Below are 15,150 nucleotides of genomic sequence, written 5' to 3'. Positions count from 1 at the left end.
CAAATTTACTAGAATACTGATAATTTCATTGGTCAACACCTAGTAAATTTGCTCACTTTTGTCATTTTTACCTTGTTTGAAGATACAGAATCGACCCCTGTTCTGAAAATTAAAAACGCAATTAGATTCTAGAGGCCCACTTATACTACCCCCGCTGAACAATTTCATCAGTGATCCTCTTTTCCTTATAAATATACGGTAAATGTAGATGACAACTTGGGACAAGTGTAGATGACTTGGAACAGCATGTATTTTTGTTGAATTCAATCATGGAATCCATTCACGAGTCTCTGAAGGAAGTTCGAAACTTATAGTTTTCGATTTACTGACTCGACCCGACTCCGAGTCAATAGTCTATTCTGTTTAGCTGCAAAAAAAGAGCTAAACTGTGCAAGAAATGCGGCTAAAAAGAACAGACCGTTAACTCGGAGTCGGGTCGAGTCGGTAAATTGGCTGCGTTCAGCAGAACGTTTGTTTTGCAACTGTTGGAAGTTTCCTTCGCGCTAATTGGATCATACTTTTAGATCTAGAAGAATGGCCCTATCTCAGCAGACAATCATAAAACGGTTGCAAAACTGTTGAGTCTGCTGAACGCAGCTAATGGTAGTAGTGAGGGATGAATGTCGCTTCTCTCATATATAGGACTCTAGTTCCAACATGTTCCAATATGCTCCTACTATAGCTCTTACTCACTCCAACGTGCTTGATAGAGTGAGTAGGAGCATGTTGGAGCATGTTGAATCTTGCGACGCGAACAAACCTTAGGGTGCTATTTCATTTATGCGTTTTTGTCGTATGACAAATTTTTCAAGTCTGTTGATTGGCTATGGGATAGAGGCTACGTTTACACCGTGCATTTAGGCCGCGGCTTATACAATAGATGTCTTTGTTTATCCTGTATATTAAACAAAGACACTTATCATATAGGTCGCGGATTAAGCGCATGGTGTAAACGTAGCCATTGGGTGCATTCAGTACTACAACCGCTCACTGAGCGCTCAGTGAACGCTTGCATCTTATTGGCATATTCCGTTAGAACTAAAAATATAGACCAAACAGATACAAGAGCTCACTGAGCGCTCAGTGAGCGGTCGTGGTAGTAGCTACGTTTACACCGTGCGCTTAGTCCGCGACCTATACGATAGATGTCTTTGTTTAACCTACAGGATAAACAAGGACGTCTACTGTATAGGACGCGGCCTAAATGCATGGTGTAAACGTAGCCACTGAATGCACCCATTGAGATCCGAGACCTGTATTCATAGTTAGATTTTATATACAAGGCCGTCTTAAGTACAGTCTTAAGAAGTCACGAACCAATCAAAGGGCCGTATTAACGTCTTAAGACATTACTTAAGACAGGCTTGAAATAAGAATGGACTATGAATACCGCCCCAAGAATTTGTCTGTTCTGTACACATTTGTCGTACGACAAAAACGCAAAAATGAAATAGCACCCTTAAGGAGCCTACAGACCAGAGCGGCATAGCGGTGAGCGGCGGGCGGTAGCCCAATAAAAGCCATGCTTCACTAATGATGTCACGCAAAAGCGTGGCTCTCATTGGGCTACCGCTCGTCGCTCACTGCTGCGCCGCTCTGGTCTGTAAGCTCCTTTAGGTTACCAACACTGGTTTTTTTCCATAATTTCAGTTCTTGTTCGACGCCATGATGAATTAGTTATCGATGGTTGTCGTTAAGTCACGTCAAGTTGTCGTGTTTGATCTTGTGTCGTGTTACTCGTGTTAATTTGCTCATTTATCGCCACAATTATTGTTCTTATTAATCCGCAATACTCTTATACGTTCTCGGCGTTTCCAGTCTCAATATTCAGCACACGCTTGAATAATTCCGATATGTCGGATTCAGAAGGTAATTCCATCGACAAGGGCTAGGACCGATCAAAATATAACGTAGAATGTACATAACGAGATTTATTGTAGGTGCTAGCGATGCTGGAAGCATCGGAGGAAGGTCTCGGAGCGTTTCTCGCAGTAGGAGTCTTTCGCGAAGCTCGGGATCCAGGAGTCCGTCCATATCTCGATCACGTTCCCGCTCACCATCTGGGTGAGTAAAAACCACAAAGAACCTGATGCAGCTCGAATTATGTACGTAATTCCATATGTAACAGATGTAGAACTCATCGAATTTATTGATACATGTACTCAAAATTTTTGGTTTAGCATAAATTTATTTTTGTTACAAATCTAAGAAAATGTTAATTGTTTTTAGTTTAGCAAGAATAGTAGTGGACGAACGATGAGAAACAAAATCCATTAGACAATATAAATCAAATCAATAGGACTCCTTATAATTAAAATAATGAACAAAACTGCTAAGCATCAGAATGCAATAATAAATTCGAAACCAACATATGTTTGAACATATGTTTTGATTTATTTTGAACTATCTTTAGTACAAATATTTGTTCAAATACTAAATATATGAATTAGATTGATTTCAAATTTATTATTGAGCTTTAGTTATTGCACTGACTCTTACAATTTTATGCAGCAAATCTTTGCTGATAAAGATCCCCCACTTCATCAATTCATGCAGAAATACGTAGCAAGCAAAGCTTCTGGCTGTGGTCTACTTGATTAGTCAAATACTTTAAAGCATTTTTTGATTGGTCAATTTTTTAAATGGTCTATTCAATGCTCCTTCATTCATGGCATAGTGGGAATAACTTTATCGGCGAAACTTTGCTTTATGAAAAGGTAAGCCTTCAGCGAAGAGTGAATGCTGGCTTTGTTTTCAGTGGATTGGAGGTCTTTGCCTGTGAAACTTCGCTGTATGAAATTGTATCTTATGGCCTGATTATACCAATTACTTTGACTTTAAACAAGACTTAAAGTCATAGTAACATTGATGCAATCAAGCCTTAGAGAAACTTGCAGCCCAGTTTATTTTATAAGATACATTGTCACTCAAATGTCTGACTTGTCTACATGTCCAATTGAATCTCTATCTTGCGAGCTGTACTTCATTTCTTTATTAAGAGCGATGGATGTTCTCGAGATTTCTTTTTAAAATTTTCAAAATTTATATATATATTGAAGAAGATACTCTTATATTCACTTGTATGATCCACTAATTAATCTTTTGTCCTACTTGGGACATGACTTTGGATGGTAGACGTCACTAATTACAATATATTAAGTTAATTCGCTAAAAAAGAAATGTATATTAAAATCTGATCTGAATAAAGAAAATTGAACGTTAACAAATTTACTGTCATTGTTTATTATTCAAGAAGTTCGTGCCAATTGATCCATGTGTTCTGGAACTCATTCAGAAATTTCACTCGAGTGCACCTATATATCATGCTATTCTTATTTAATTCTTTAAGTAGGCATATAAAATCACACAGTGATTGTTACAAAGTTGCCCTGAAACTTTCCTCTCCCAAGGTGAACACTAGATTGTTCGATCTTTTACTCATGGTACTGTGACCCCTTTTAAATAAATTGAAAGTTGATTCATAGGAAAAGAAAAGAAGAAGAAGAATTGGCTCTAACTCAATGCGCTTACTTAAGGATTAACATTTGGTGAATAAGAAGAATAAAATGAAAAATTATAGTAAAAAAGAATGGGTTTTTTTGTAACAATTTCATGTGAGTAACAAAGTATCCAGTTTATACTTTCACAAATAAAAGTAAGATATTTTCTTGCGTTTAAAAGGAAGAAAATCTTACATATTCTATATATAATATATAATATATGTGTGTTGTGTGTGTATGTATATATCTGAATTAATTTATCTTATATACACTGCCGTCGAAAAGTTTCCGAACATGGAACTTAAAATTGCATAATATTCAGGTCACCGTAATTCGATAAAAAAAAATCATTGCAGACAAAAAATAAAACAGCATTTTAAAGCTTAAAACTTACACTTTAGCAGGCTTTTTATTTTTTGTCTGCAATGGTTTTTTTATCGAATTACGATGACCTGAATATTATGCAATTTTAAGTTCCATGTCGGGAAACTTTTCAACGGCAGTGTATGTTTATTTTACTTATAGCTCAGAAGATGGAGATGCGAAGATAGATGAGGCAGAAGAAGTCAGATCAGGGGATGAAGAAATTGTGGAAATGGAAGAGGAACCTGAAGGTACAATAAATTAGACAATTTCTAACGTGCACAAATAAAGCTTAAGTGTTTTTTAAAACAATTTTTACGAATTGTTTTATAATTTTTTTTTATATATGTGTATATGTTATGTTTTATGATTACAGGAGAAGACTTAGACGATAGCAGTGAATACGATGAGGAAGAAGAAGAAGAAGATGATGATAGGCCGAGAAAGAAAAAAAAGAAAGATAGGTTCGGTGGTTTCATCATAGATGAAGCTGAAGTAGATGATGAAGTAGAAGATGATGATGAATGGGAAGAAGGTGCTCAAGAAATTGGTATCGTAGGAAACGAGGTGGACGAATTAGGACCGACTGCACGTGAGATTGAAGGACGACGTAGAGGTACAAATCTTTGGGAGTAAGTATTCAAAATTTGAAAATAATTTCATATACTTCATGTTTGTTTTAACAAAAATAATTCCTTAATGAACATATTTTCTAGTTCGCAAAAAGAAGACGAAATTGAGGAATATCTTCGGAAAAAATATGCCGACGAATCAATCGCCGCTCGTCGTTTTGGCGACGGTGGCGAAGAAATGAGTGACGAAATCACTCAGCAAACTTTATTGCCAGGCGTGAAAGATCCAAATTTGTGGATGGTAAAATGTCGTATAGGAGAAGAAAAAGCCACAGTACTATTACTGATGCGGAAGTTTATTACGTATCAATTTTCGAGTAAGAAATACAAATTTGAAAGATTATATCATTTTGATTATATTGCCTGTTATATCTTATTGCCTCTTTTCAAATATCCCTTTGTCTTTTAAAAATTATAGATGAACCTCTTCAAATAAAATCCGTTGTGGCACCGGAAGGAGTTAAGGGATACATATACATAGAAGCATACAAGCAACCGCATGTAAAAGCTGCTATTGAAAATGTTGGAAACCTCAGAATGGGTATATGGAAGCAACAAATGGTGCCTATTAAAGAGATGACGGATGTATTACGAGTAGTTAAAGAACAGACGGGTTTAAAAGCTAAACAATGGGTCCGTTTAAAACGAGGCATTTATAAAGATGATATAGCTCAGGTTGATTATGTGGACTTAGCACAAAATCAAGTTCACTTGAAATTACTTCCAAGAATCGATTATACTAGACCTCGTGGCGCGTTGAGAACAGCGCAGAGCGAATCCGAAGCATTGAAACGCAAGAAGAAAAGACGACCACCAGCGAAACCATTTGATCCTGAAGCAATTCGTGCTATTGGTGGAGAGGTTACCAGCGATGGAGATTTCCTTATTTTTGAAGGAAACAGATATAGTCGTAAAGGGTTTGTTTTATTAAATATTATTATATATTATTACGATACTTACATATACATAATTTCAATTAAAATTCTTTCGTATTTGTGCAGTTTTCTTTATAAAAATTTCACCACAAGTGCTATTATCGCGGAGGGTGTTAAACCTACACTTTCCGAATTAGAAAGATTTGAAGAAGCACCAGAAGGTGTTGAGATAGATTTAAGTGGTGCGCCAGGAACTGGAACGTCTGGGAAAGAAGATCAATCTGTAGCTCACTCTTTTAGTAATGGAGACAACGTAGAGGTGTGCGAAGGTGAACTTGTAAATCTACAGGGAAAAATTGTTTCCATTGATGGGAACATGATTATGGTTATGCCGAAACATGAAGAACTTAAAGAAGCTTTGGAATTCCAAGCTTCAGAATTACGAAAATATTTTACGCAAGGCGATCACGTAAAGGTAAATTTAGCGCGTTAGAAAACTATATTTTACATGTTAGAAAAATTATATTTTTTCATATAATATTATAATATTATTTTCATTAATTTGTAGGTTGTAGCAGGACGATATGAAGGCGATACAGGTTTAATTGTTAGAGTAGAACAAAATAGAGTAGTTCTATTCTCCGATTTGTCTATGCACGAACTTGAGGTTCTTCCAAGGGATCTGCAATTGTGTTCTGATATGGCAACTGGTGTCGACAGCTTAGGCCAATTTCAATGGGGTGACTTGGTGCAGCTAGATGCACAGACAGTTGGTGTTATCGTTCGATTGGAACGTGAGAATTTCCATGTCTTGTCTATGCATGGGAAAGTAGTCGAAGCAAGACCACAAGGTCTTACGAAACGTCGCGAAAATAGAAATGCGGTCGCCTTAGACTCTCAACAGAACACGATACAAAAAAAAGACATTGTTAAAGTAGTTGACGGACCGCATGCGGGTCGAGGCGGTGAAATTAAGCATCTTTACAGAAGTTTTGCCTTTTTGCACTCGAGAATGTTTGTTGACAACGGTGGAATATTCGTATGTAAGACCAGACATTTACAGTTGTCCGGTGGAAATAAAACGACTTCTATTAACTCTATGTCACCAGTGGCAGGATTTATGTCGCCTAGAATTGCCTCCCCGATGCATCCTAGCGGGTATAGTTTTTTATTCTATACTTAAAGGTCGCGTTCAGCAGACTCAACTGTTGTGGAGCGAATCGTGAGTGCTCGCTGCTATTGGTGTATTCTTTTAGATCATCCGATAGCAGCGAGCGTTCACGGATTCGCTCTGCAACAGTGCTGAACGCGATTACTGATATAGTCTTTCAAAGTTTACTTATGTGTTTTCAATCTTACAGAGGTGGTTTTGGACGAGGCGGCGGAGGTGGACGGGGAAGAGGTCGTGGCGGTGGTAGTGGTGCAAGACGCGACCGAGAATTAATAGGAACCACTATCAAAATAACAGGTGGACCATACAAAGGAAACGTGGGTATCGTAAAAGATGCGACAGAAACAACGGCACGCGTGGAACTGCACTCGACTTGCCAGACGATCTCTGTTGATCGTTCTCATATAGCAAATGTCGGCGTCCCATCAAAGGATGGTGGCTTCAGCAGCTACAACAGAACTCCAGCTTACGTAGCTGGTGGACAGACGCCGATGTACGCACGAGACGGATCAAAAACACCTATGCACGGTTCTCAAACTCCGATGTACGAAAGTGAGTATATTTTCTCATATATATTTCTTTTATGTAGGACGAATCTTTTATGTGGAAAGCATAATCTTTTTAATTCTATCGTTATAGATGGTTCTCGTACTCCGCATTATGGTTCGATGACGCCATCTCACGATGGCTCGCGAACACCAGGTCAGTCTGGGGCTTGGGATCCAACAGTTACTAACACACCCGCCAGAACGAATGATTTCGATGGATACAGTATAGAAGAGGGTGGTTCGCCTGGTTATGGACCTGGATATCCTCCTACTGGAGGACCATTTACTCCACAGACTCCGGGCACTATGTACGGCTCAGAACAAAGCTTCAGTTCATATCAGCCAAGTCCTAGTCCTGCGGGCAGTGCTACCGCGAGCCCGAGTCCTGCAGGATACGTTGCTACTCCATCCCCAAGTGGTACCGGATACACTACTAGTCCACACGGCGCGTTTGCGACGCCTTCTCCATTGGGTTACAGTCCTATGACACCTGGTAAGTAATATATAGAATCTCAGTGAAGATGTAGAGATAGAGCTTGGTTATAATCTTTATTAGGATCTCAATATTGCAATAATTTAATGCTGTAATATAATTGCTTTTTAACTTTTTTCCACGTTATTTACAAATATTAATTTTAAATAAAGATTTATGGTTATATTATTTTTATATTTATCTTAATCTTCTAAATTAGATTTTTTATATAATCGTATTAAAGTGTAGAAACAAATTTTGTGAATAAGTAAAATGTGAGTTCTCGAACTTCATTTACACTTGTGCAATCTTTAACTTTTCAAATCAGTCTTTTATTAAACGAAAATTACGTGGGATAAAAGTTAGAATTAGCTGAGAAAAATTTTCGGTGTAACAAATTATATTATGGACGATATGAGATTCAGTACTAGCTCAATACACATGTAGTGTAATTTATAATTCTTACAGGTATACCAGGTAGTCCATACAATCCACAAACACCTGGTTCAGGAATAGATGCAGGTGTTGGTTCTGGTATCATAGGTAGCTCAGAATGGCATACGACAGATATCGAAGTTCGCATTCGCGATTCTCATGACGATCCTGCGCTTGCTGGACAGCAAGCAGTCATCCGAGGAATTTCGGTAAGTAATTCTGTCAATTCTGGACATAGAGTAAGGTATTATTGTGATATCGGTAGTTTATATACGCATTTTTATGATTACACTGTTAACTAAGTAACACGTTTATTTGTGGCAGGGTGGTATGTGCACTGTTTATCTACCTACCGAGGATCGAGTAGTGAACTTAGTGTGTGAACAATTAGAGCCTGTGGTACCGTCACGTGGCGATCGAGTCAAAGTGATTCTAGGTGAAGACCGTGAAGCCGTCGGCACTTTACTTTCGATTGACAATCAAGAGGGAGTAGTAAAACTCAACACGGACGAGATAAAATTCTTGCAATTGCGGTTTTTGTGTAAAATGAAAGACATAAAACAAGGATAGAATGACGCAAAAGCATTGATAGCATGCTCCTCTAACGCGCCTTAGATGTTTAATACATATTTAATACAGTAATTATAAATGAAAATTGTATATTATACACACATATGTACTTTATATGTCTATTTTCTCTCTTGTTCTATATTATAATTTATAGGGAATTGATTACAGTAGAAAAGGAAAAGCATTGTTCTTTGATGTTTGATTATTGGTGATATGATTACGATTATTTTTATCAAATTGATAATCAAATTATAATTATTTTATAATACATACGAATTAATGCTATGTATAATACATATGAATTAATGCTATGTATCATGTATTGTTATGAAATTATTTATCTGTGTGATTTAGTGAATATATGTAACAATTATATGTATATATTATCTTGTAACATTTTTTTAATTGTCCCATATTTTATCATATTCCATTATCCTTAGATTTTTCTTGAATTTTTTACAATATAATATTTTTAAAAATATATTGTAAAATAATTGTAGAATACATATATATTTATATATATATATATATATGAATGTATCTTTTTTTATTATAAATTTACGTTTATAAAATAAGGAATTATGTCTGAAGTTATTGCTTTATTAACACGAAGTAATACGCGTTTGGAAATAAGATAGTTGTGATATAATAATGGGCGCAAGCCGTTATAGGTTTGTCAGGAATATCCAAGAAACCCGTGAAAATAAATCACGCGGTTGAATTTGGAATTTTTGTTTCGGAGTATGAACAAATGTTCCTTATGGTTTTTCTCGGTACTTGTAGGCTGCATCTGTGAAAGGTTTGTATTTAATAAAAATGTACATATTATTTAACAATAAAATGTCTAAATTTATTTAACTTTATGTAATACCAATATTACCAATACTTAAAGAAATAATCTTGGTAAAATGTATATGAGACGTAACCGCGTTACTATTTACGAATTGAAATTTTTAATGCATTTTTATTATTTATCTTATATAATTTGTGACAGGGTAATCGAGGTTAAATCTTTTAAACATGGTCAAAAAATCGGTACCGTTTTATTTGAAAGAAACGATTTTGGAAAGCAATGCTGGACAAACGAGGAATTTACTATTCTTAGTAGTCGGAGAATGTTTCAAGATATTCTACCTAATGTAAGACTCAAAAAGGCCGATTTTTTAAGAACTTTGTCGATTCAAACTGTGTGATATAAAAATTGAAACAGTATCTTATCATTTGTAAAAGTAATAAAAAAATTTAAGAATATGATTAAGAATTCGATTCCTAGAGAATGCATTTTTTTATTCTTTGAAATTTATTTATAAATAAATTTGTAATAAAAAAAATATATTTTGGGAATTAGACATTCCAATGAGAATGTCTAAAGGATGCCAATCTTTTATAATGAAGAGTGAGTGTCCTGCTTAAAGATAAACATACATGAATTTTTTAAGGGTTTTATTTTAAGCATAATATGCATAACGTATCATTTTATCTTCTTTTAATATTCGGTGAACAACAAAAATAAGATGATACATCATGCATATCATGCGTGAAATGGAATGCACTCAAGATTTCCCTTTCCGCCAGGTGAATGTCATCGATCCTCAGAATGACCAGTACATAGCGCACCTTATGGACTATTTTCACATATGTCTCGAAAGCGTACGGAGGCTGTCCGTTGGAAAAACGAAGCATTTGATGCTGAAAGCTCTGGCGGATACTCTGGGCGGTTATTTGCGAGTCTACATCCTCCCCATTACAAGGCACTCATATTACGCGGGTAACATCAAGTATCGTAACGCTAAAATGCTGTTCGATCTTTACGACGAGCTGAAGGTATTTCTTCGGACCAACGGCGCTGGTTGGTCAAATCCCAGCAAGGAATTTACAAATGTCAGGATTCCTCCTATTATAATTACACCGCCGAAAACGTCGGTCGCCTGTAACGGGCTTATCACGTATTCGTCGTGTAAGTGTGACTGTTAATCCTTTGTAATCCAAAGAAAAGGAAAAAAAATAGATGCATATTAAATATGTATTGTTTCAATATCTAATTTTGTAAGCAATAAGCATAACATTTTATGAAAGTGAAAAACATAGTCATGAATTCTGTTGATTGAGGAAATATCTGCTTGCAAATCTAATTGCAAATTGCAAACTCCATATCGAATCATCTTGACTTGGAATCATGAAAATATCAGTCTAATAATTTTGTTACTTTTTCGAATAAATGAGAACAGCTTTTGGACACGACAGCGGTAATTATCGAAGCTTCACGTTCAGAAAAAAGAAAAGGTCTATAATGAAGCAGGGACATTCGAGACGTGCAGTTGATGGTGAGAACGAAGGAACGAGTTTAACTTTAAACGACACTTGTGTACTATTTTAGTATTCCATGTGGCTGACATACGAATGAAAGTTAAAAGTAGTACTATCGCCCCATCCAAGAAATATTAAAAAAAAATAAGAAATTATTTTTGTATAAAAATTTGTAATTTACATAACTAAAATTAAATTAATATAATTACGTATTCTATAAAGAGAGAGTAAAGATGAGATTGAAACAATTACTATATTATGTGAAATTTGCAAAACTCTCTATGACAGCTGAGCAATTCTATATCCCAATTTATTTTTAATTTTAAACACCACAAATTAATATCAATTATTACTCGACTTTTTTATTTTATCAAGGCTACGGGAACAAGGCTACGACAAGCGAAGTTATAATACCCCTCCCGTTTCTCGATAATGAAGCACAGCCTAACAGGTAGTTACGGAGTGGTAATTTTTAAGAATGCCTTGGCGATCAAACAGCCTCAACACATTATTTTCTGTCTAGCATCGCGTTGCCTTTCAAAACCGACAGCCTACAATCATTGTACTCGGAAAAATCAGCTTTCGCCCTCGTCAAGTATTACATCGCCAGCGTGAAGTGCATCACTTCGCGATCGAGCACGAAAACGCAGTTGCGAGCATTCAACAAGGACTTCTACGTCTGGTTGCAACAATCTGTACGTCGTGAGCAAGTCATTGATGAAATAATGATATATCCATAACATAAATTATATAAAATATTCGGGAAAAAATCCTAAAGCTCATACGTTAAAAAGATCATGTTCTATTCCTCTTTTTTACTTTTTTATTTTGTAACTGTTACGCGGTTGCTTGAGATTAATTTTGAATGAAAAACGACTAAAAAAAGTACTTTTCGCATTCCAGGTACGTCGACACTTGGACGATGAGAAGTGGTATCCAGCATTCGGTGGTGTCCTTCGAGTACTGGCTACTTTACGAGAAACGGGTAATATTTTACGACGGTCTTTCGTTGACTGCAATTCGCCGTGTTTGAAAATTAACGAGATCATATGTTATTCTGTTTAAGCGTTCGTATAGCTAAGAAACTGCAGTCCTCTGCAATATTTCTCTGACCGCGCTCGCGCAAATTCATGTGCGATTTCATCGTGCACTTTCAAGGGGAGTAAAATATAAATGCATGTCCATTAACCCTTTGATGCATTTCAAAAATCAAAATGACCCTGTGCATTTTGCTTCATATAATTTTCTTATCACGCATATATTCTCGAAATGTTTTGCTTTATTTTCTTATCACGCATATATTCTCGAAATGTTTTGCTTTATTTTATAGTTATGAAATGGAATATTAATAAATAGTCTTCTATGTTCTGTATTTAAAATATTAAAATAGAGAGAAAGTTAATTAATGGAACGATGGATTTAAAAGCTGTAATTCTTAATATATTTATACAATGACATAATACACCGGTTTTTTGAAAAAGCATGTATAAATACGCGAGTTATTTTGTGTTTTTTCTCACAAATAATTTTACAGCATATTTTTTGTGACTTGCTGTCTTATAATTAGATATTGGAGGCGATATTATGAAGAGCAGAACAAGTGGTACTTATCAAGTTATGCCCAAAGTAGGTATGGAACGTGCGAGTCAAATGGACGAGAGTGCGTCGTCGCTTTACAAAGGAAAGGGAGAAAGTAGGTTATTTCTTCGTGAGACAACACAATTTTTTTCCTTCGCATCTGTATCACATTAATAACACTACTTTCTAATTATTCAAAGCACAATTAAATTGTAAAATAATTAAATTCATGCCGATTAAATTTAGAGAGTACAATGACGCTTGGACCCACGGAGCTTGTGATTATAGCAATAGTATCCGTTCTGGTGATATGGTTATTGGTGGGTTTAAGCTTAGTGTGCTATAGATTTCTCACTAAACCTTCCGAAGGTTGCCCACCTTGCGAATCAAAGACTACACCGTAAGTTCAGGCATGATTGCTTTCTTTTGCTTTTTTCTGCATCGCATTATACCTGGTTTACTTTGAATTGCCTATACTAAATATTTGATTTATTTTAAGTTGTTGAAATTATTTAAATTTATTACTCAAATAATTATCTATTTTTTAATTATATATTTTTTTAATTATATATTTTAATTTTATTATATGTTTTACTATATATAGATACTATATATTTTTTCATTTTATATCATAAAATTATTATATAATATTTAAATTTATTATTTAAATTTTGAATCTTCTTGTGACGTTTTCTCTGCAATTTTTGGGAGTACGACTGCTTGGAAAACGCTGCAGTGATATTCAATCCGTTCTTTTCTCTTTAGATTCGCAGTTCTCTATGAAAATTCAGACTATTGTCAGCCAGATACGTGTCCCTCGAAATTGCATAAGGGCGTGGTTGAAAAATTGAAGGAATGGTGGAGAGATAGGTTTGGACGATGCCCAGGAGGATGCCAGGAGCATGCGGACGAGGAACGTTGCTTGGCCGAAATCAGTTATAGCAGCAAAGACATCGTCAGCGATAGCAGCAAAATTTACCCGTGGGCTTATCTTTACTACATTACTCTGCATTATTTGCATTAAAATAATATTTTTTTTATTCAGTAATATTAGAATAGAAATTTTGTAATTGTATTAATCTCTGAATTAATTATATCGCGTTGTATTATTTCGATTTAAATTTTACATCGAAATACTTTGATTTATAGGAGAAAGAAATACACTAAATCTACATCAGCTCCACAATTAGGAATGTCCAGAGGTCGCACGGTTTTTAAAGTAAATGATTATGTGACTTTTAGTTTATTATTTATCATACTACAGTAGCGTATAAGCGAATGTGTTTTTAATCTTTTTAATTGTGTTACTATTATTGTCTTAATAATTAAGAAGTATTTTGAAACATTGCAGCAACGTTACAATATGTTGCTGAAATGTTTCTTGCATATTGGAATAGAAACTTCAAGAAATTTAGTTTAACATTATTTTACACGGAAAGAATTGTTCTGTTAAAGTATCTAAAATTTTAATTATTTTGGATATAAATCTGAAAATATAATTTTTTAGACTATCAAAATAATTATATAGAACGCTTAACCGTTAATGATGATGCTGCAAAAAATTTTAACATTCCAGCAACCAGTTTGAATGCCTTACATAATTATTAGGTGTATAAATTAATTCTCGGCCTTTTTTTTAGTGAGAATTAAGGTTTACTCACATAGAATGAGATTATGCTGCAGTCAGGAAAGTAATCTTCACCAAAATCGACACATTTTTTCCAACTTTCAGGGAACTGGCGGATCTCCATTCAATAAAAACAGGACGGTTTTGATTCAATGAAATCTTTAACGCAATTTTCGATTTCTTCGTATGCCTTAAAGTGTGAGTCTGCAAGGTGATGTTAAAGGGATCAAAATAAATGAAAATCTGTCGGTGCTAAGTCTGGTGAATACGCCGGGTGTGGCAAAACTTCCCAGCCCAGCAAATTAAGAGTGTCTTTAGTCGCTTTCGCCGTGTGAGGTCTTGCATTGTTATGTAGCAATATTACTAGTCTAGGCCTTTTGCTAGTAAAAGGTCTTTTACGTTCGATTTCATCACTCACACGCTGAAGTTGATGTTTGTAACGTTCAGCAGTGACAATTTCATTCGGTTTAAATAATTCAAAATATATCACACCCTTCAAATCCCACCAAATGCACAAAAGAACTTTTTTGCCATGAATATTGGATTTCGCGATCGATGTCGAAGGCTCACCTGGATTCACCCATGATTTTCGTCTTTTTGGATTATCGTAATATATCCACTTTTCATCTCCCGTTACTATTTTGTGCAGGAAATCCTTCTTTTTAAATCGAGAAAGCAAAGACAGAGCCGTATTATAGCGTCTCGCTTTGTTATCTACGGAAAGAATGTGCGAAATCTAACGACTCTCTTTTTGAATTTTTCCCAGCTTTCGCAACCGAATAAAAATAGCTGACTGAGTTACTTTTAATGCTGAAGCAAGTTCAGATTCGGACTGGCATGTGTTTTCTGCCAATAACTGCTCCAAATCATCATCTTCGAACTTCTTTGATTGTCCAGGTTGTTCGTCACCTTCGAGATTAAAATTTCCATCCTGAAACCTGTGGAACCACTTTTTACACGTACTATAGGATATAGCATTCTCTTCTAATGCCAAACAAATCATTTCCTTCGCTTCGGAAGCATTTTTTTACAATTGAAACGCGAAAAATAAGCAGTGCCTAACATGTACTTT

The 15,150-nt window shown here is 35.4% G+C and overlaps 2 protein-coding genes across 4 annotated transcripts in view; both read left to right on the top strand.

The window, feature by feature from the left end:
* The first annotated feature begins 1,694 nt into the window (after nucleotides 1–1,694).
* On the top strand, nucleotides 1,695–8,742 carry Spt5 (Transcription elongation factor subunit Spt5). 2 transcript variants are annotated; one of them, XM_018458104.1, is made up of 12 exons: nucleotides 1,695–1,869; nucleotides 1,941–2,064; nucleotides 4,026–4,114; nucleotides 4,240–4,495; nucleotides 4,580–4,812; nucleotides 4,914–5,412; nucleotides 5,497–5,845; nucleotides 5,939–6,528; nucleotides 6,732–7,093; nucleotides 7,181–7,582; nucleotides 8,030–8,205; nucleotides 8,321–8,742. In XM_018458104.1, the coding sequence occupies exons 1-12, from the start codon at nucleotides 1,854–1,856 to the stop codon at nucleotides 8,564–8,566; spliced, it is 3,342 nt and encodes a 1,113-aa protein (XP_018313606.1). In that variant the 5' UTR covers nucleotides 1,695–1,853; the 3' UTR covers nucleotides 8,567–8,742. The 2 variants fall into 2 exon arrangements, with proteins under 2 accessions (XP_018313606.1, XP_018313607.1); XM_018458105.1 differs by lacking the exon at nucleotides 1,695–1,869 and adding an exon at nucleotides 2,678–2,791 and having other exon boundaries at nucleotides 1,950–2,068.
* Nucleotides 8,743–9,580: 838 nt separating this feature from the next.
* Nucleotides 9,581–15,150, top strand: part of LOC108729136 (uncharacterized) — an 8,787-nt gene continuing 3,217 nt past the window's right edge. Inside the window, exons 1-10 of one of the 2 annotated variants that reach the window (XM_018458106.1) lie at nucleotides 9,581–9,705; nucleotides 10,142–10,523; nucleotides 10,795–10,890; nucleotides 11,249–11,324; nucleotides 11,397–11,568; nucleotides 11,777–11,858; nucleotides 12,441–12,566; nucleotides 12,698–12,851; nucleotides 13,217–13,432; nucleotides 13,601–13,670. In XM_018458106.1, coding sequence (XP_018313608.1) covers nucleotides 9,682–9,705; nucleotides 10,142–10,523; nucleotides 10,795–10,890; nucleotides 11,249–11,324; nucleotides 11,397–11,568; nucleotides 11,777–11,858; nucleotides 12,441–12,566; nucleotides 12,698–12,851; nucleotides 13,217–13,432; nucleotides 13,601–13,670 — 1,398 coding nt within the window. In that variant the 5' untranslated portion in view covers nucleotides 9,581–9,681. The remainder of the gene's footprint in view (nucleotides 9,706–10,141; nucleotides 10,524–10,794; nucleotides 10,891–11,248; nucleotides 11,325–11,396; nucleotides 11,569–11,776; nucleotides 11,859–12,440; nucleotides 12,567–12,697; nucleotides 12,852–13,216; nucleotides 13,433–13,600; nucleotides 13,671–15,150) is intronic. The other variant, XM_018458107.1, reaches the window with a different exon arrangement.

Source organism: Mycetomoellerius zeteki, unplaced genomic scaffold (assembly GCF_001594055.1).
Source record: "Mycetomoellerius zeteki isolate Tzet28-1 unplaced genomic scaffold, Tzet1.0 scaffold70, whole genome shotgun sequence".
In the NCBI taxonomy this organism is placed as follows: domain Eukaryota; kingdom Metazoa; phylum Arthropoda; class Insecta; order Hymenoptera; family Formicidae; genus Mycetomoellerius; species Mycetomoellerius zeteki.
This window is presented reverse-complemented; position numbering and strand designations above follow the sequence as displayed.

What these genes read in the sequence shown, in the direction of transcription:
- Spt5 (XM_018458105.1), top strand. Translation starts at nt 1,950, where the DNA reads ATGCTGGAAGCATCGGAGGAAGGTCTCGGAGCGTTTCTCGCAGTAGGA. An exon ending in TTTGCCTGTGAAACTTCGCT is followed by an intron (nt 2,792 to 4,025) that starts GTATGAAATTGT and finishes TTTTACTTATAG; the next exon opens with CTCAGAAGATGGAGATGCGA. An exon ending in TCCCCGATGCATCCTAGCGG is followed by an intron (nt 6,529 to 6,731) that starts GTATAGTTTTTT and finishes TCAATCTTACAG; the next exon opens with AGGTGGTTTTGGACGAGGCG.